General features: G+C 47.3%; 2 protein-coding genes and 1 pseudogene across 6 annotated transcripts; 1 reads left to right on the top strand and 2 right to left on the bottom strand.

Annotated features, from left to right (window-relative positions):
- Window positions 1-74: 74 nt before the first annotated feature.
- Window positions 75-2,497, top strand: LOC136455370 (subtilisin-like protease SBT3; annotated as a pseudogene).
- A 263-nt stretch (window positions 2,498-2,760) lies between these two features.
- On the bottom strand, window positions 2,761-8,757 carry LOC136450821 (uncharacterized). 5 transcript variants are annotated; one of them, XM_066451447.1, is made up of 11 exons: window positions 8,498-8,756; window positions 8,119-8,365; window positions 7,332-7,479; window positions 7,012-7,116; window positions 6,774-6,931; window positions 6,215-6,377; window positions 5,906-6,042; window positions 4,688-5,378; window positions 4,420-4,532; window positions 3,544-3,799; window positions 2,761-3,361 (listed from the first exon to the last, which is right to left on the bottom strand). In XM_066451447.1, the coding sequence occupies exons 1-11, from the start codon at window positions 8,619-8,621 to the stop codon at window positions 3,251-3,253; spliced, it is 2,253 nt and encodes a 750-aa protein (XP_066307544.1). In that variant the 5' UTR covers window positions 8,622-8,756; the 3' UTR covers window positions 2,761-3,250. The 5 variants fall into 5 exon arrangements, with proteins under 5 accessions (XP_066307544.1, XP_066307542.1, XP_066307543.1 ...); XM_066451445.1 differs by having other exon boundaries at window positions 2,762-3,465; XM_066451446.1 differs by having other exon boundaries at window positions 2,763-3,465; window positions 4,688-5,375; window positions 8,498-8,755.
- A 3,272-nt stretch (window positions 8,758-12,029) lies between these two features.
- LOC136450819 (NPL4-like protein) lies at window positions 12,030-16,161 on the bottom strand. The gene is made up of 2 exons (XM_066451443.1): window positions 14,993-16,161; window positions 12,030-12,333 (listed from the first exon to the last, which is right to left on the bottom strand). The coding sequence occupies exons 1-2, from the start codon at window positions 15,989-15,991 to the stop codon at window positions 12,079-12,081; spliced, it is 1,254 nt and encodes a 417-aa protein (XP_066307540.1). The 5' UTR covers window positions 15,992-16,161; the 3' UTR covers window positions 12,030-12,078.
- Window positions 16,162-19,885: the final 3,724 nt, after the last annotated feature.

The following is a 19,885-nucleotide window of genomic DNA, read 5'->3' as shown; positions in this document are numbered from 1 at the left end:
TCCCTTCTGTATGTAGTATATACGATTACGACGATGTGCCAGCTTGCATTGCAATTTGCAGCTATGACGGTCAAACCAATGTGCACAGGGACGATTATACGAGTTAGTATAAAAGTTGGCATTGCAGGTACAAAGAACAATCACAAATTGAGGTTGTAGAGAAGCTTGTCCACATGGCGCAGGATGCATCGCGTCCTCGCTCTCGCTCTCGCTCGTCACTACCCTTACTGCTACTTCTCATCAATACGTGCGGTCCGGTGGCCACGCGAGCCGCGCGGACGGGGTACATTATCCACATGGACAAGTCCACCATGCCGCGGCACCATTCCGACCACCGCGACTGGTACGCCGCCACCGTCGCGTCTGCGACGGACGCGTCAGCGGACGTCCGAACCAAGCCGCAGCTCCTATACACTTACGACGAGGCGCTTCACGGCTTCGCGGCGACGCTCTCCGCCTCCGAGCTCCGCACCCTCCGCAGCACGCCGGGCTTCGTCTCAGCCTACCCGGACCACCGAGCGACGACGCTTCACGACACCACGCACTCCATGGAGTTCCTTAATCTCAACTCCGGCAGCGGGCTGTGGCCGGCATCCAAGTTCGGCGAGGGCGTCATCATCGGCATGATCGACAGCGGGGTGTGGCCCGAGAGCGCGAGCTTCAACGACGCCGGCATGCCCCCGGTCCCGTCCCGGTGGCGCGGCACGTGCGAGCCGGGCGTCGACTTCACGCCCTCCTTGTGCAACCGGAAAGCTCATCGGAGCGCGCCATTTCAACAAGGGCCTGGTCGCCGCGAACTCGGGCGTAAAAATCTCCATGAACTCGACGCGCGACACGGCCGGACACGGCACGCACACGTCGTCGACCGCAGGGGGTAGCCCCGTGCGGTGCGCGTCCTACTTCGGGTACGGGAGCGGCACGGCGCGCGGCGTTGCCCCGCGCGCGCACGTCGCCATGTACAAGGTCCTCTGGCCCGAGGCCGATGGGCGGTACGCGTCCGACGTGCTGGCGGGCATGGACGAGGCCATCGCGGACGGCGTCGACGTCATATCCATCTCGAGCGGCTTCGACGACGTGCCGCTGTACGAGGACCCCGTAGCGATCGCCGCGTTCGCGGCCATCGAGCGCGGTATCCTTGTCTCGGCCTCGGCTGGAAACGAAGGCCCACAGCTCGGCAGACTGCATAACGGCATCCCGTGGCTCCTTACCGTCGCCGCCGGCACGGTGGACAGGCAGATGTTTGCCGGCACGTTGTACTACGAACGACATGCGAGGGACCATCCGCGGCATCACAACGTACCCAGTGGGCCAGTGAACGCGTGGGTCGTGGACACGAGGCTGGTCTACGACGACATCGTATCGGCGTGCGACTCAAAAGCAGCGTTGGCCAATTCAACGACCACTATTGTCGTGTGCCACACGGGGAATCTGACTGAACAGCTGAACGTCGGCGCCGAGGCAGGAGTCTCCGGGGCCGTCTTCATCTCATCCGACGGAGCATATTTCGAAGATTCCATGCCCCTCCCCGCCGTTATTATCAGCCCGGAAGATGCACCGAGGCTGCTGAGCTACATCAACTCCAGCACGGTGCCAACGGCCGCCATGCATGAAGTTCCAGCAGACGATCCTCGGCACACGGCCGGCGCCGACGGTCACCTTCTACTCTTCGCGGGGGCCGTCGCCGAGCTACGCCGGCGTGCTCAAGCCTGACATCCTAGCGCCAGGGGACAAAATCCTTGCGTCGGTGACGCCCGCAATTCCAACCGCGATGATAGGCCAAACATGGCTGTCCAGCGACTTCCTGGTTGCGTCCGGGACGTCGATGGCTTGCCCGCACGGCAGCGGCGTTGCGGCCCTGCTGCATGCGGCGCACCCGAACTGGAGCCCGGCCATGATCAAGTCGGCGATGATGACCACGGCGACCACCGCCGACAACACGAACAATCCGATCACGGCCGACGTGATCGATAACATCACCGTCGCGAGCCCGCTGGCCATGGGTTCAGGCCAAGTCGACCCTAACGCTGCGATGGACCCTGGACTGGTGTAGGACGCCGGGCCGGGCGACTTCGTCGCGCTCCTCTGCGCCGCCAACTACACGAAGGCCCAGATCATGGCGATCACGAGGTCGTCGTCGGCGTACAACTGCTCCTCCGCGTCCAGCGACGTGAACTACCCGTCCTTCGTGGCGATCTTCGATTTCAACGCCACTTCCGGCAGGGTGCAGTTCAAGAGGACGGTAACCAACGTCGGCGCGGGCGCCGCAGTGTACCACGCGTCTTGGGTATCGCCGAGCAACGTCAACGTGTCGGTGTCGCCGGGGACGTTGGAGTTCAGTGCGGTGGGGCAGACGGCGACGTTCGAGGTGGGAATCAAACTCACTGCGCCTACCGGCGGCGAGCCTACTTTCGGGGACATAGTTTGGGCCGACGCTAGCGGCAAGTACAGGGTGAGGACTCCCTACGTCGTGCTTTCTGGTCTGCCGTATCCGTCGTAGTCGTTTTTTCGCCTTCATATAAGAACCGTGCATGTGTGTGTGTGTTCGTAACAAAAGAACTGGAAGTCTCGGTGTCCCTCTGCACCTGTTGCTGGCGTTTTTCATGCTCCTCAGCAGTTGAACTCTTTAACACGAGAGGCTCCAATAAATGAGACAAACACATAAGAGACTGAATATGTTTGCTGATGCTGTCCTCTGGGAATCAATGGCCATCGCTCTACACGGACAGGATGCCATCAAAGCACTCGAGGAAGGAGTCAGGTATGCAGGTGCAGGATATCTCATTAGCTTTCTTTGCAGCCTGAAACGACGTCCCAGTTCACTTGTTTCGGCAGATCCGCAGATAATATATCCCCACGAATCCTGCAGCGTTCCAAACAGATTATGAACACATGCATGTGAACTTGAAATTCCAAACTGCCAGACCGAGGATTGGGCCAAAATTCTTACTCCTACGTCCTACCTCCTCGTCTACGCTAGTTATCTTCGCTACGACTAAATGGAATATTACTCCAAGAGCTTCTGCAAAATCCACCGATTGGTACGAGCTATACCTAATCTGACCTCTCAAGTAATCTATACAAGTTTCAACTGTACAAAACTGTACACAAGTTTACAAAAAGATGCTCTCAAATCTGTGCGGATCATGAACTGCTGATGCCGTTCTTTGAGGTGACATAACCGCTCCCCCGTTGCAAATTCTGGGGTTCTGATTGCCCCGAAGCTTTTGCCGGGAGTGTCTTGGGGCTGCTTTCAGCGCCCTCGTATGGCAACACGACCACAGGGGCAGCATGTATTGATTCCCACCGTTCCTTCAAGAAGTTCATGAAGGCTCTCACCATTTCCCTCCGGAATTCTAGCTCCCTTGAGAAGAGATCAAATGTAAAGAATGCAAGAACATATTTGAAAGGAAACACAAGGAGGACAGCTGAGGATGCTAGAAGAACAAGCGCAACCTGTGTTGTCACCTGTCACATGACCAACAAATACTTAGGGAGATATATCGAGGATAAGGGTACATCACCAACACAATCATTTTATCTTACCTCAGGTTGGCCAGCTAGTAAGATCGTGCGGATTTTCAGCAGGGAGACATTCAGGTTCTGGAGATAATTTTCCACTGAGGCCATTGCCTCTTTAAGGGCTAGGATCTTCTGAATTGTGTTTGAAGGAGGTTGATCCCTAATTGTCACTTTGCCAAAAGATCTACCTAACCGGCCTTGTTCTTTCAGCCCTTTCACAGCAAGCATGGAAAGGGCCATCATCATCAAGGTGAAAGGAAATACATAAGAAAGCATGTTCCTGTAAGTTAAAGCATATAGATGTAAAAAGAACGACCCCATTCTAGTACAATTTTAAAATGACAGCATCAGGGGGGGGGCAGACATAGAATATGCGAATATATGATTCACTCAAAACTTTTTTAACCAACGAAAACTCATCTCCACATATCTACCATAAGAACATTAAGAAAGACAAAAAAAAAAAGGATTTCAATGCATTCTAGGACAATATTAGAATGACTAGCAAAGCTAGTGCATGCTTGTCCTAAATTAATATTTGAAAGAGCCACAATGTGTTGGAATATAAGTGAATTGCCCACCTCTCCCCATCAGCTTAAGCTTTTGGGTTGAACTGGTCGGTGTATGCAACTTAATATGGTATCAGAGCCAGAGGTCTCGAGTTCGAATCCTGGTTAGCGCAATTAAATGAAATAATTGCTGCTCGCTCCTATTCCACGTGAGGCCTGAGGGAGCCTCCACGTGAGGGGGAGTGTTGGAATATAAGTGAATTGCCCACCTCTCCCCATCAGCTTAAGCTTTTGGGTTGAACTGGTCGGTGCATGCAACTTAATACAATGGATCAATATTCAACTTATCAGAGTGACCAAGGAAAAAATAACTCATAGTAAAGTAACTCACCTGAAAATAACAGTATGAACCAATAATAGAAAACAAAAGGTTGATCGTGGGTTCTCCCAGCGTTGCAATTTCTTAAAATTTTCAGCCACTATTGCAAAAGGAAGCATAAGCTCCTGATTTGAGGGGAAAAAAGGACAAATGTTAAAAAAATGTTATGCATAAGTTCCTGATACAGCAACACGACAAAGATGTTAGATATGTTAAGGGAACTTTTTAAAAACATATATTTGGTTCATATACTCCATGCATCTAGGTGAAAGCCAAATACCTTGAAGAGGTCAATGTTGCTTGGAATACCTTCGATTGTAGCAGCAACTATTGTTGCTTGTGTCCTTTCAACTACTTTGCTCCTCTCTTTACAATCAACCATTGCCTTTTCTACAAGATTTTTATCAGCTACAACTAAAGATTTACTCAATATTACACCATGCTTGACAGAAGAATTTCTCCAAAAATTGGCTGAGTGGCTAGATGCCCAGCTGGGGGATGTCATCCACTTGCGTAAGTACACACTGCCATCTATGTCGTAAACATGTGCATGGCCGCTAGATGGGTCCTCTGAAGATCTATGCCATTGAGTTGAACTCTGGTCTGCAGATCTGGCTTTTGTAGTCAAAGGCCCACCCCAAAAATTCACTGCTAGGGTCTGAAGAACAACATCACCAAATGGTGCATTGGACAGGTAAGAGAACTGCACTAGCTTAGCTGGATCTTCATATAACCTCCGTATGAACTGCAGAGACTGAAGCCTTGCAATACTGTTTGCAGCACTGCTAACAGCTCTTTTCTTCCCTTTGTAGGCACCGTACACATTGTGAATTGCTGGGTCATCACCACCCGGACCATATTCACAAATGAATCTATAAACTGAAATAATTTCACTGATGAAGGCGAGCCACACATCTCGTCTCATCTCCCCGCTGAAATCAACAAACTCCAATGTCCATTCATCTGACCTGCTAGTAGTAAACTAGTTACCTTCAGAGTTGAGATCATACTAAACACATGATATCATTACAACACTCTGCAAAAGTTGCAGTAAATGATTAAGGCGATTGCCACTTTTGAATTCATGGGATTGCTCAAATGAATACATGGGGCGTACCCAGTGCAGAGAGCTCCCGCTCTGTGCGGGGTCTGGGGAAGGGTGTCAGTGGCAAGCCTTACCCTCGCCTGTGCAATGCGAGGAGACCGCGACTCGAACCCGGGACCTTCCGGTCACAGGCGGTAAGACTCTACCGCTTGCACCAGGCCCGCCCTTCTGCTCAAGTGAATACATGATAAAGATAAATATATTTTCCTGTACAGACACTGTTTATGACTTACAAGTACCAAAAACTAGGCCAGTCGAACAATTAATATGATGCAAATGTAATGTAGCAGCGATCACTAGGCACGGGCTGGAGCCCTAGAATTAGACCATCAAACTACATGCGCATGGAAAATTGGCATTCCAGTAGTAGTGAATGATCAATGGGTTACTTACACTGAACCAGAAGAAACTGAGACAGCAGAGTCAAATAGTTTGGATCCAAATGGTCCAACTTTCGTCTTTTCAACCCTTGAATTCTGATTTGTAAGGTCAAGCCTCATTGGTTTCTTGGTACCTGACAGTCCAATGGCCTGCCAGTATCAATAGAAATATAAAGAAGTTGAGGTTGAGTCCTCTCATGCTCACAAATTCTCAAAATTGCATCTTGCCAAGCAGGGAACGGGTAGAAAACTATGTGATCAAAGAAATGCTAGTACGGAGCATCAGTCCAAACATGTAGACATTTCAGGCCCAAAGACCTACCTCAAAATACAGCGCCTTGTCTGTCAAGGTAAGGCTTCCTGGCCATGCAGTATTTTCCTCCCATTTTAGAACAGGTCTTTTTTTACTAGAGCCTATGCATAAGACTTTCTCATCATACAAAAAATTATCTCCCATTTGATGTGTCTGCCTGCCATGATGAACCCTATTCGAATGCACTCGGTTATTAATGAAACGAACTCCAATATTCACTTATTCAGCACAAAAGTTCAACGTGAATATAGATAAGAGACTAACTCATATTGCAATCATGTCAGGTTGCAGAGCTGTATAAAAACTTGTACCATAATCTTATCTTGTGAAACATTAAAGAAGCATAATATGCTGATGTGATGACATCATGACAAAGTTAGTCATAAGCATCAACATATACTAATCTCTGCATAACAAGATTTCCTCTTGCCTAAGTTACAGGAGAAGTTAATGATGGATGTGAAGAAATAAATTGCATGATTATGAGCCTACCTAAAATGAAATAAATCTCCTATCATGATATATAAAAGCTCGAACTTTTCATATTAATATGTTGAGGCAACCTTACTTCAAAAGTTCAGCGAGATATGTTGTCCACAGATCAAATGAAAGTCCCTTTTCTGCACCAACAAGAGCCCTAAAGAGATAATGAGCTGTTGAAACATCAGCAACACCTGCAACAGCAGGAGCAATTCGGACAAAGGCATCTTCTCCAACAAGCCTTCCCTAACATTTTAGAATATCTAACTCAGAATCCATTTTTTGCAACTCCAGTAAAGAGAGAACATAGAGGAATAAGTCATCACCAATACAGAATAGTTGTCTAGCGAAGAAAGTGGACCGTCATCTTCATTATATGGATCTTCCCAAGCAAGCATAGTCACAAAGATAAGCTTTTGAAAGGCAAGCTCCTGTAGACAATTCAAAACAGCAAGAAGCATGGTCACAGTTAACGTAGAAGCACATATACAAAAGTTAAGTGTAACTAGACTAGTAGAATTCAAACTCAGCAGAGAAAACATGGAGCATGATTATAATCTGTCACAGCCAAGCCTAAAGTGACTTTATTCGCAAACTCATCAGTGGAAACATGGAGCATGATTACGGAATCATCAACCAATTTTACCTTCAAGTTCGGATGGAAGTCAGAATTATCTCTTGCCAAGTACCGGAAGCAGCTATACTCAACCAGGCTTCGAGCGTCATTGTGCAGATGCTTCGGAGCAAGTGTTTCAAATATCCTCTGCACCTGTCTCCCTGTCAACCCATTCAACCTACCAGAAAATTATATGCATGGATGGATCAAACCAAGGGAAAGACACTTTAGCTGTGGACTATTCAAAAAACCTAACTTGCACATATGATCTCTTAAACATGCTGAGTTGCTTGGCTCATGTTAGTTTTGAACTCTAGCCTACACCAACCTGCTTGTGACTAAAAGGCTCTGATGTGTTGTTGTTGTTATTGTTTGCTCTCTTAAACATGCCGAGTTAATAAATTACTCAATACCCAAATGGCGCTGTAAATGCAAAATAAAATGTGATAAAATTATAGGAGCGCCAACTGGAAACAACGTGGCCCAGTTTCATCTATATAAAGTATCTCTAGAACGAAGAGTGCTAACAAGCAGAGCTACCTAATACTGCTAATTCTTGTTCACTAGACACCAAGACGCTCACAGTCTACCACTTGATTTAACACCAAAGTAGCCCGCTGCTACGGCTCATACCACATTGACTTCAAGGACCCAGCAATTTGAAACTTACAGAAAACCACACTAAATAGATAATTAACCTCAGTCTGATAGGGCTAGCTCTAGTCATTTCCCAATGAACCTCGCTAATTCGGTAGTAGAATCAGCACAGGAGACACACCAATGCATACATTCGCAAGCACATACTGGTTGACCATACCTGGCGAACTGCTCGATGGAGACGACGGCGTCCAGCGAGAGCCAACCCTGGGGCACCTGAGTCTCCACGGTGACCTCCGGCACCGCAACGAGCGCCTGCTCCTCCACGACCACCTCCTTCCGCTGCTTCTTCTTCCCACCGTCGCGCTCCTCCTTGTGCCTCCCCCTCTCCCGCGCCGCGTGCGCCGCGTCGGCGACCGCGCCCCGCGCCAGGGACATCCACGACCGCACCCGCTCCCGCACCGCATCTGCGAGGGACAGGAACCACGCGGTGGCCGCGGGGATCAGCGAGGGAAACCAGAAACATCCGGCCCGGCACCTCAAGGTGGGGTTTGGGCTGGGGCTGGGCTCGAGGACTAGCTAACGGGGAGGGTGTTCACCTGTGTCGACGTCGGGGATCTTCCACTGGGAGTTGAAGGCGATGACGGGGCAGGCGCGACGCCAGCGGCCGGTGACGCGCCGGCGGGGGATGGGCAGGAACCGGGGCGGCTGAAGCTGCAGCATGGCGCCCGATCGAGTGCGGTTAGTGGTGGGGAGCAGCGTGTCGTGAACCTTCCCTCGATTTCATTGGGCAGTCCGTGGTTGTTTGTTTATGTTTCGCTACAGTTCGGGAAGAGGGGAGAGAGCCAGAGAGACGATTGTGAAGAGAGAAGGACGAACCATGTGGCTACGTCTTGACTCCAATGGCAGACGCATATGGTGACCCAAACTAAAAAAAAAATGCGTTGTATACAGTGTTTTTGCGTCTCAAAACGCGCTCCAACGGAGGAGGCAAAACCATGACCCATTTTGCGTCGGAGCTGAGGCAGAACCCAAAAACGCGTCTTCGCTCAGTCCTTGTGCGTCTCCACTCAGGGCCCACCACAGGAAGCAGACGACCAAAGCCCGAGATCCGCATCGGAGGCCCGCGCTCGCCAGCGCCAGTGAGGGCGACGCGTCCGCTGCTATGGTCGCTGCAACCTCGACGTCGGCGTCGCGCTCCTCCACGCCTGCAACGCCATCGCCGCGCGCCTCGACCGCCTCCGCCGACGCCGCCTCCTCGCGCTCCACCTCCCTTCCGCGAGCGCGGGCCCCACGTCCTCCTCGGCGTCGGCGGCGGCGCTGGGACGGCCGCGAGCCCAGCCATCGAGGCGGAACAGGTGGAGCCGCCGGAGAAGAGTAGGGCGAGGGGCAGGGTTGAGTCGGCCGGTGGCGAGCAGGAAGGGGAAAAGAGGAAGAACGCCGGCGGCTTGGGCTTTTAACGGCGAGGACGAAGCAGGGGGAGTCGCCAGTTCCAGCTCGTGCGAGGCGGGTCCGCGGCGGCGCCCGCGCGGCCGGCGAGGAGCGGCCCGATGTGGTGAGGCGGGCGACGCTCGGCTTCTCGTTTGTGTTGCTCGTTGGAGAAGTGAAGTTTTGGGTTCGTAACCCTTTAGCTGTGGGCGACGCAAAACATCGAATGCCTCTTGATTTTGCGTCTGGACCATTGGAGACGGTCTAATGGAGGAGTGAATTCCCCCCTTTAAAAAAAAGACCGTAATGTGAGTCATCGGAAAAGTTTAGCGGACTTTAGTGTCACTGTTCTAACTTTTTTTTATCCTCTATGCCACTGCCGTTAGATTGAGCTCTAAAAGTGTCAAACTGCAAGTGTGAAAAGTCGAAAATACCCTTAAGTCTAAATATGTCATTAATTTTTTTTTTTGAGCATCTTAACAACTTCAAATGAAAAAACTCAAAACTAGAAAGTTGTAGATCTCGTCGAGATCTATAATTTTCATATAAAAATTATCTTCTTTTAATACCGCAAAAAAGATATGATTTTTCTAAGATATATTAATCATATCAAATCATATCTTTTTTTGCGGTATTAAAAGAAGATAATTTTTATATGAAAATTATAGATCTCGACGAGATCTACAACTTTTTAGTTTTGAGTTTTTTCATTTAAGGTCGTTAAGATGCTCAAAAAAATTAATGACATATTTAGACTTAAGGGTATTTTTGACTTTTCACACCTGTAGTTTGACACCATTAGAGCCCAATCTGACGACAGTGGTATGGAGGGCAAAAAAAAGTTAGAGCAGTGGCGCTGAAGTCCGCTGAACTTTTATAGCGACTCACAAAAAATTACGATTTTTTTATGGCTCACAGGTAATTCCCCCCTACTGATTTGGGTTTTAACGAGCGCTTGGGCCCCATCCACGAGATGAGAAATGGGCCGTTTTTTTTCTGTAGCGACCGTCGAGTCCTGGCGTGCGTTATCCAGGCCCGTTTGGTAGGGATGGCAAGCAGCTTCTGAAGCTGTTTTTCAACTTCTCTTATGAAATGCATATTTTTGAAAGCGAGTTAAGATCTCGTCTGTATAGTTGTACCGATCAAAAAAAATCTCGTCTGTATGATGTTATTTTTACAGAAAATCCCTCCGTGTACATCGTTTTTTTTTTGAAACTGTGTACATCGAAATTATGAAAAGGGAGACGAACGTCATCGCCTTGCGAGACGACTGTTCGAGCGCATGCTCCCCACGTGGAATTGCCGGCGGAAGCGTGTTGCACGGGTTCGTCCTCCTCGCGACACGCACCGGATCCAGCTGCTTCACGCGCGAGATGGAGAGTGCGCACCCATGGTGCATGAGCAACGGCAGCATCCTCTCCTTCGACCACCACTACTTGGTCAACCTCAAGACGCGCTAGGGCATGTTGACCTCCGACGCCACGCTGCTCACCAACGGCCGCGCTGCCAACATAGTGGACAAGCTGCAGGACCCCGACGTCTTCTTCGACACTTTCAAGAAATCCATCAAGCGCATGGCACATTGACGTGCTCACCGGCACCAACCGATGGACAGATCAGGAGGAAATGCAACGCCGTGACGCCGTTGCATCGGTGATATTTATGATGTAGCTTGAGCAATTTGTGCACCAATACTATTTCGCATCCTAGCTGATCGATCAGGGAGAGATCAATTGTACGGCTGTTGTATGATCTAGACAATTATCAAAGGTTAATACTACTAATAAAGTTATGTATAATGATAGCATATTGTTTATACAACTATATCCAAATTTCATTATTTTTCTATTATCCAAATTTCATTATATTGACCTGAAATTTCTAACAGCAACCGAAACAGTTCATTTCATTCAACTTCTCCAGCAAGTAACAAGTTCATTTCATTCTACTTCTCCAGCAATCCAAACCGCCACCCACGAAATGAACAAACATTGAAATGCGGGAAAAAAAAACTTTGAAAAGCAGAAAAGTTTTCCGACTCTTTTTCTTATGAAATTGCTTCTCCAACAATCCAAATTCACCACCCCAAAATTTTCCTATTCTCGTGTTTTTCTTAAGAAATTGCTTATCCAACAATCCAAACTCCACCACCCACAACATGAACAAACTTTGGAATGCAGGAAAAAATTTCCTATTCTCACGTTTTTATTGTGAAATTGAATTGATTCATGTTCTCACGTTTTTCTTGTGAAAGTAAATTAATTCCTGTGAAATTATTGCACGGTTTCTGTGAGTTCCAAACAGGCCAAGCCTGAACTCCAACGAACACACCACATACGAACCTAAGTTGGAGAAGAAAGAATAAGTACCTATTGACCACAACAGAGATTATCCAACTTATAGAGGAGAAAGAATAAGTAACAAGATATTGACCAAAACTTAGAGAAAGAACAAGTAGCAAGACATTGACCGCGTTACTTTCAGAACAAGGCACAGATCATGACAGTTTTGATCAGGTGCCAGTCATTCAGTACCGCCTTTGTTCCCTATCTCATAACCAGAGTAAGACTTGCGACACGGTCAGTGTAGGGCAAGATTCAAGAATCGTCCCCAAAACGGCAGATCTCATGCTATCACAAAGGTAATAGCATAAGAATTGAACAATACTTATACACCTGAGACATCCATAAGTTACACATGATGTGACAAGTAAATAATTATGCATCGTCGTGTCATGCTTTCAGAGGCAAGATTACCCCTGACTAGCAAAGGACTCGATCAGCAACTGGTACCCCTCGGGCACCCTGCTCTGAGTTTTTACACATGCAGCTATAGTAGGCATGTCTGCCTTTACATCTAGGAAAGTAGCAAGCTTAAGAAGCAAATGGAAGTCCGAGATCCGCCTCACAAATGCCAAATGCTTCATCCGCTCAAGGTGACTTCTCAGCGCACTCATGCCCACAGGACTTCCACGGTTCTCTATAGGAAAGCCTACTGAGAGTGGACCCTGCAATCACCAAGCAAACCATGGTTATAACTTGAACATCTTGATGGGTAAAACAGAATTCTGTAATCAGCTAACACAAGAGGACAGTGAACCATTTCCTCGCTTCCTTGTGTCAAATTATGAAATATGGTCACACCCCAACATAGAACAGTCACCAAAGCTGAAGATGTTTTAATGTGTAAATCTAGTGGATCATCAATCTAATTACATATATTAAAGGACATATGCGAGAACTATATTGTGAAAGAGTTGGATATATAACTCTTAATCAAGAATACTATGCCACTCTTTACCAAATAAAAACATCAATTAACCGTGATGATGCAGATCAAAATAAATGAATAACACTACTACCATGCAACTGTACCACACTTGCGGTTATTCAATTTCAGTGCACTAACTTTGTGGAACAAGGACCAATCAGGAGGCAATTTCTGCTTGATTTTAAGCTAGGCATCCATGAAAAATGCATGTTCGTTATGGAAGCAAATATGCTTACTACAGCTTCAATACCTAATATGTTTGACTCAGTTTAACATAATTTTAACATCTGCGGCTTACAATGCCAAATATGCGAGGATTGTTATGTCGAATAAACAATCATGACCAGCTCGATTGGAATATACAGCAATTAGCAAATAATGTAGCCAGTTTAAATGCAGCATCAGTGTAATAGTTGAAGGCTTTAGGTATAACACCCACGTTTACTAAGTTTGGATGATTTTACTAACCCAAAGTTAATACAGTTTATCATGGTATATAATGAAGGGCTTTTAGAATATGCTATGTTAAAAATATATATTATAAGATTATTCTAGAAATAATCTCAGAAAATGAAGAAGATTCTGAGAATTCTTTCAAAGGTAGATCCATAGAATATTTCTTTGAGGAAAAGTAACTTTAGAGCCTTCAATGTGAGATCCCTTAAGATGAAGATTCTGATATAATTCTTTTAAAGGTGGATTCACAGAATATTTGTGTGTCTGTGGTGGTGTGGTGGTGGGGGTGGGGCAAAAGGTATATAGTGGATATATATTACCAATTTTCCTTTTTTTCTACAAGTTTGTTGCAATTGTAGATATTCTGGGTCCTCGCAGCCCCATTAATCTCAACAGAAGTATGGTACATTGGTACTAAAGAAGTACATGCCCAGAACAGTTATCTTGTGATAATTAACTGACAAGATCCTGTACGGTTCTACCATCCCCACAAAACACTGCCATTTTTTTCAATAAAAGCACCCAAAAAAATAACGAACTATACATTCTTGTGACCTATAAATGACAAAATTATATCTCATATAACTTTTATGCACACCACTCTCCATACTATGTTCCTTGTAGAAGGGTTTTTAGTTTTTACACTCATTCAGGCCCTAGGGCCAAGCATATGTGCTCATATTGCCAGAGCTCCTTCTTTTGGTTAAAAAAAGTGACTACGAAATGTGAATCTTTATAACCAAACCAACTCTTATTTGTGGATTATACGGACTGTAAGCACATCTTCAAGTAAAAAAATGCCAGTGAAGTTCATACATCCCACATGTCTAGATGTCATTCTAAGACTCATCCACAACATAACCACAATAAAAAAATCTGTTTAACTACTGTGTACTAGGTTGTGTCACTTCACAGAGAAGCATTCTTTCAACCAACAAGGTAAGCATGTCAAGTTACTGAAGCAGGGGCAGACCTACACAGAAGCCAATGAAGGTACAGGGTCCAGGCCCACTCAAAAATTTTGAAGCTAATATAATCAACAAATTTTCACCATGCTTAAGCTACCAAAATTTTTGCAGCCCTTGAGGTGTGCCCCCTCTCAAATTTTTCCATAGGTCCACCCCTGTGTTCGAAGGGGAAAATCCTATGGTTTCAAGTCAAAAGTATGCATGTCCAAAGGGACAATCCTACAGTTTCAAGTCAAATATATAGTGTGTCAATTTACTACTCTTCTCTAATGATCAACATGTAATGTAATTCATAGTCTCCACTGATAAGAATGGGTTATTGTGATTTACTGCTCCCTAGTACAAATTCATATATCCTTGAACCTAAAAGATTAAAGTTTTAAACCCAGATTAGGTGCCTTTAATCACGCCCACGCTGGCTGTAAATGAAAGGGTACTGGGAAATTTAATGGAAAAAAGTAGCTCATTAACCAACTGCAAGTGAAGCGGCAACCCTTCCTGTTAATGGAAAAAAAAACTAATTTTACCTATGATTGGTAAATTTAGATGTAAACCATGCTGCAGAGTTGATTATATTCAGTAAATTGTTGTTCCATGGCTAAATTTAATATATAGTTCAAGCACATATCGACTTGGTTCACTCAGAAAGGTCAGTATTGTCAATGAATTGAACATCATATCAGATCAAGCTATACATGTATAAAGCACATATCTACTTGGTTCCCTTCAAAGGTTCTGAAATACCAATAACATTGCAGAGAAATGATCTACAGTCATAGTCAGATATTACAACCTAGTGTTTTAGGTTTCTGAGCACCACATTCTTTATATATTTAGTCCTTATTCACCAAGTTATATCCAATCCTCTATTCATATTATGAACTATAAATTCCAAACTACAGGAGTAAAGGAGTATACCTGGTGATCTATAAATTCCAAACTACAGGAGCAGGAATGAGTAAAGGAGCATACCTGATGATCAGAGATCTTGACGGGCACGAGGAAGAAATCATTATCCACCTCCAAAGTATCCTTCCCCCCAGCCACCACCTCCTTCCGCATCTTTGACAGACGGGGATCATCAGCATCCTGAACCTCAGTTTCCAGTACCCCATCATTGAAGAGCTTGACACAAATCTCGCTCATCTGGAAGGCCTCGAAGTGCACATCCCCAGTGCCGTCATCCCCCACCTCCAATTTGACTATGGCGGTGACCCACTCCGGGATCCCGCCCTCAGCCTGCAGCTGGGCCGCCTGCACAACCTCCCGGTTGGACATGGTGTACTCGCCAGTCTCACTGGCCTTCCTCCCGACGGCCTGCGTGAACACGAGGCCGACCCGGCGCATCCCAAGCCCCTCGGCGATGGTATCGACGCGGGCCTCCTCTTCGGGATCCCTCATGAGGTGGACCACGTCCTCGGAGCCCTGCTGCGGCGGCTCATAGATGAAGTCCACGAAGACCTCCTTGGTCTCTGCGTCGACGCGGCCGTAGAGGAAGCCCGCCCGCTTGACGGCGAAAGCAAGGGACTCGGCGACGTAGAGCTGGAACGCGTTGGCGGCATCGCGGTCAAAGGAGGCGGCGGCGCAGAGGGCGTTCTCCTGGCGTGTGACGCGGATCTGGCGCGCGATGAGGTCGTCCATGGTCATTTTCTTGCCGAAGGAGCCGGCGGCGGAAAGCGCCTTGGGCGGCGTCGGGCGGGCGGAGCGCGCGTCGGGCGGGTATGCTAGGTAGACGAAGGCGCCGTTGGCGAGGCGGAGGGAGGCAAGCGGCGCCGCCGGGTTGGCGAGGAGTGGAACAGCGGCGGAGGGGTTAGGGAGCAGGAGGGCCGGGTCGAGGGAGAGGCGCTGGAGCGGGACGGGCACGGTGAGATGCGACTCGATGAGGCGCTGCAGGTCGGCGACGGTGGCGGAGGCCGAGTCTGGGACCGTGATGCGGTCCGTGCCGTCGCGGCTGCGGATGCGGAGGATCATCGCGGCGGCGGCGGCGGCGGCGGCCCGAGCTTAGCTTCTGCCGGTGGGTTTTGCCGGGATTCGGGGGGTGTGCTGGTGAGATTTATAGGTAGAGTCGGGGTGGGGCACAGAATCTGTGTTCGAGGAAGAAACGGAGCAAGCTGTGCAGGAAGGCGGAAAACGAGACAGCGGGGAAGAGCAGAGACGGTTAGGGTTTGAGGAAAGTGTAGGTGTCAAAGGAGAGGGGATAGGATGCGCCCGCCCTCACCGTCGAATCCGGGCTGACAAAATTGGAAATTTGCCCTCACGGCGGGTGGGCTTGTCCAAATGTCATTAAATTTGTGGACTTCGTTGAAATATCTTTACGAAATAAGTCCAACACGTTATAATATCATTTTAAGATTTAAGTTCATTTTTAATATTTTTCACCCAAAATTTTAGCCTGAACTAACCATTTTACTCCTGAGCTCATTGACCTCTGCCCTCTCATCTCTCCTCCTCTCGTTCTCTCGCTCCCGTCGCCTCCCCTTCCTCTCTCCCTCTCCCTCTCTCTCCCGAGGTGGCGCAGCGTGGGCGGCCCCCTCCCCTCTCCCTCTCCCTCTCCCTCTCCCTCCGTCTCGATCTACCACCGGGCCGTGGCGCGGCCGGCGCAGGGCAGGGCAGAGTCGTCCTCATCTTTCCCCCTCTCCCTCTCTCCTGTTGTGGCCGCTCATGGTGCTCGTGCCCGGTGTCGTTAGGTCTCGGCGGTGCCGCGGTTGGCACAGAGCAGTCTCAAGTGCTCCCATTTCCTCTTGTATTTTGGGATTTTGCTTTTGCCTCTCTAATTCGTCTCTTCGATGACTTCGATTCGTGTTCTATGGTTTGGCCTAGAATGCCTGTTGTTCCAATGTTTGCCTTCTCAGTGTTTATCTATGAAAGGACGCACCAATTGGCAACGACACTACCAATTCGTGTTCTAGGGATTGTGTCTGTGATTTTATTTTTGCAGCTTTTTTCTTAGTTTTTTCCTCCCCCGTTCTTGCTTCGATTCTTCATTTTGAGACCGATTTAGTTCGTTCTTTTTTTGCTCATATTCGTGCTATGACATGAGTTGATGCTACCCCTTAAGTGAATTTGATTGAATCGAGTCGAGCACAAAGAAATTGAACGAATTTCGTTTTTGGGGAGTTTTTCGTGTTCTTGGCCGTGATCTAATTTTTCCGGAGTTTGGGTTGAAATTGGGCGATGATCTCTTAGAGTATGCTCACCAACTCCCTTGTGATGGCCTGTGAAAAGTTTGGTCACGATTTGTTTTGATTTGGTCCAATTTTTCGTCGATTTTGTGGCCGCCGGTTTCCTGTTCTAGATTTTCCGGAGTTTGGGTTAATCCCAAGAGATGATTTGTTGGGGATGAGTTCGTAGGTAGTTGAATTTCTCGTAAAATTTAGGAGCGAATCATGGAGTTTTGAGTCGGATTTCATCAATTTTGTTGTCGCCCTTTTCTGTTCTTGAAGGCATCGGTCTCCTGTTCTTTTGCTTGCACACAGGGGCGAACAACAGGGCCAGCGCAGTGTGCCGCTAGTCCTTGGCTAGCAGCCCCGATCACTCACGTGCAGTTGGCAGGCAGCACCTGTTGTTCTTCGTTTCTTCCTGCTTGTTCGTCGTGGGAGGCCGAGCAACAGGAGTCGCGTGCTCCCAGCGCCAGAGCAGCGCTCGGTCCAGGTGGGCACTCGCCCAAGCGCCTAGGTCCAGCGATCGGCCACTCGCCCAGGTGCTCTGCTCAGCGGTGAGCGGCTCCACCGCTCAAGCCCCTCTCTGTCTCCCACCGTCTCTCTCTGTGCCCGACGGCGAGCAGCACCACCACCCGCACTTCCCTCTCTGCTCGATTCTATTCGATTGCATCTGCTCGCTTTCCCTAGTCGCGAACAGGGGTAAAACGGTCACGCCTGGTCAAAAAGATGGGGTCAGAAATTTACAAAGTTGAAAAAAACACGAAATGGAAAAATAGCGTGAAACACATCTTTTATAAGGGCATTCTGGCGAAGCCCACAAACTTAAGGGCATTCTAGCGAAGCCCACTCCCTATAAGGGCAAAATTCACATTTTCCCATCCGAGCCGGGGCCGGAGCCAGAGAAGAGAAGAGCGCAGGAGTCGAGGAGACGTAGCGCGGGAGAGTTGAGCAGAGCACGCCACGGCGAGGACGGGAACGGAGCGGTGGAAGGGAGGGGTAGGGGTGTTATACACGGCTACAATGGTTTAGGGTCCCATCTACTTCCTCCGTCGAGTATTTATTTCTAAATATTAATATTCGTTAAATATATTTTTATAACAAACTTATTTACAGATAAAAATATTGATAACATCTATAAATCTAATCAAAGTTAATAAAATCTGACAGTCGTAAATCTCCTAGCGATATTTCTTGTAACTATATTATACTCCCTCTATCCACAAAAGAATACAATTATGAGAAACGTGCCGGTCAAACTAGTTCAAGTTTGACTAAGTTTATAGTAAATACTGTTAGCATTTATATCTCTAAATTAATTTAATGAAAATATATTATATAACTAATCTAATGGTGTTTATATTTGTTTCATGAGTGTTAGTATTTTTTTAATATAATTTCAGTCAAAGTTTAATTTGTCTGACTCCTCGAAATATGAGAATTGCATGTTTTGTGGACGGAGTGAGTATACCGGTCCACCAAAACTCCCAACAACCCAAACCATTTTCTAACGTATGTTCGGCAAGGCCTTTTGTAAGGAACCACAAAAAGTGAAAACCGTTTTTCACTTTTGGGGATGAAGCTAAAAAAAATAACTTTACTTACAAACCTAATACAAATTAATATAAAACTATCACTAAAATCATTTTTGTCGAATTTTTTTTTAAGACGGCTCTAACCCCACTGGATAAACTACTCCACACAAGAGGAGGTTTTTTAGAGGAGTAGAAGCTCTACCAAATTAAATCTTAACTAAAAGAGTTAAATACACCGGCTGCTCTCGAACTTATAAGTATATAAGTGTGTGTCATTTGTTCATGAAGTTTAAAAATGTTTTTTTTCTGGATCTGAAACTTGTTAATCGGTGCACCTTAAGTTCATACTAGCTATATGGTTTTTTTTGTTTTTACTGATATGACATACGCGAGCGTGACATAATTTTCTATATTTAAGCGCTCGTCTTTCCTCTTCTCTCACAAATAAATTCTTTCTTCTCTTTGCTTCCCTCTTCTCTCACGCTGATTGCAACCCGTGGACGCCGAGGCACCCCTCGCCCTGCTGCTGTACAACACAACATGCTACTGCTGCTGGCGCATATGTAGGGAAGCTAGTTGTTGCTTTATGTATGCACACATGTAGGAGTAATCACAGTAACAATAGTTCTCGTTGCATTTTTTACTATCTAATGGCCGGCTACCTTGGCTGGTGCACGCGAGCGTACTAACACGCATGCATGTTATTGCAGGTGCGACCGCATCCCATGGCGTGGCGAAAGGATGAAGTAGCAATGGTATATGCGCGGCGAGTCGATCTTCTTTGAGCACTGACATGTCGCTGCGCTCTTGTCCGTGCACCTCGATAGCGGTGAGAAGCTCCCGCGCTGTACGAATGAATGTATGGATGACGAGGTGTTCGCTGGTGGTGGAGCGGAACGGCGACAAGCAACATCGAAGTGAGGGCAGAGAGTATAGGGAAACACGGATCGATTCGTGTGAGAGGAGAGAACGAGAGAGGTTAACTGTAAAAAAACATGTCATGTCCCCTTGTCACACCAGCGAGAAACATCCACATGACTGGTATAGACCTATGATATACCACTTAATAAAGCCCCCTTTGGCATGGCTCATCAAAAACGGTTTCACTGGTGAAGCCAAAGCCGGTGAAGCCAGAAAAACTAGCTTTTCCCGGCTTCTAGTTCATTTTAACC

This window comes from Miscanthus floridulus, chromosome 5 (assembly GCF_019320115.1).
Source record: "Miscanthus floridulus cultivar M001 chromosome 5, ASM1932011v1, whole genome shotgun sequence".
In the NCBI taxonomy this organism is placed as follows: domain Eukaryota; kingdom Viridiplantae; phylum Streptophyta; class Magnoliopsida; order Poales; family Poaceae; genus Miscanthus; species Miscanthus floridulus.
This window is presented reverse-complemented; position numbering and strand designations above follow the sequence as displayed.

Bases quoted from the DNA above. Each gene is read 5' to 3' on its own strand.
- LOC136450821 (XM_066451445.1), bottom strand. From the start codon at position 8,621: ATGCTGCAGCTTCAGCCGCCCCGGTTCCTGCCCATCCCCCGCCGGCGC. The intron at 6,043-6,214 runs GTAGGTCTTTGG...TGATACTGGCAG, and splicing joins ACAAGGCGCTGTATTTTGAG to GCCATTGGACTGTCAGGTAC. The intron at 3,466-3,543 runs GTAAGATAAAAT...GTCATGTGACAG, and splicing joins TACTAGCTGGCCAACCTGAG to GTGACAACACAGGTTGCGCT.
- LOC136450819 (XM_066451443.1), bottom strand. From the start codon at position 15,991: ATGATCCTCCGCATCCGCAGCCGCGACGGCACGGACCGCATCACGGTC. The intron at 12,334-14,992 runs GTATGCTCCTTT...TGGTGATTGCAG, and splicing joins TCAAGATCTCTGATCATCAG to GGTCCACTCTCAGTAGGCTT.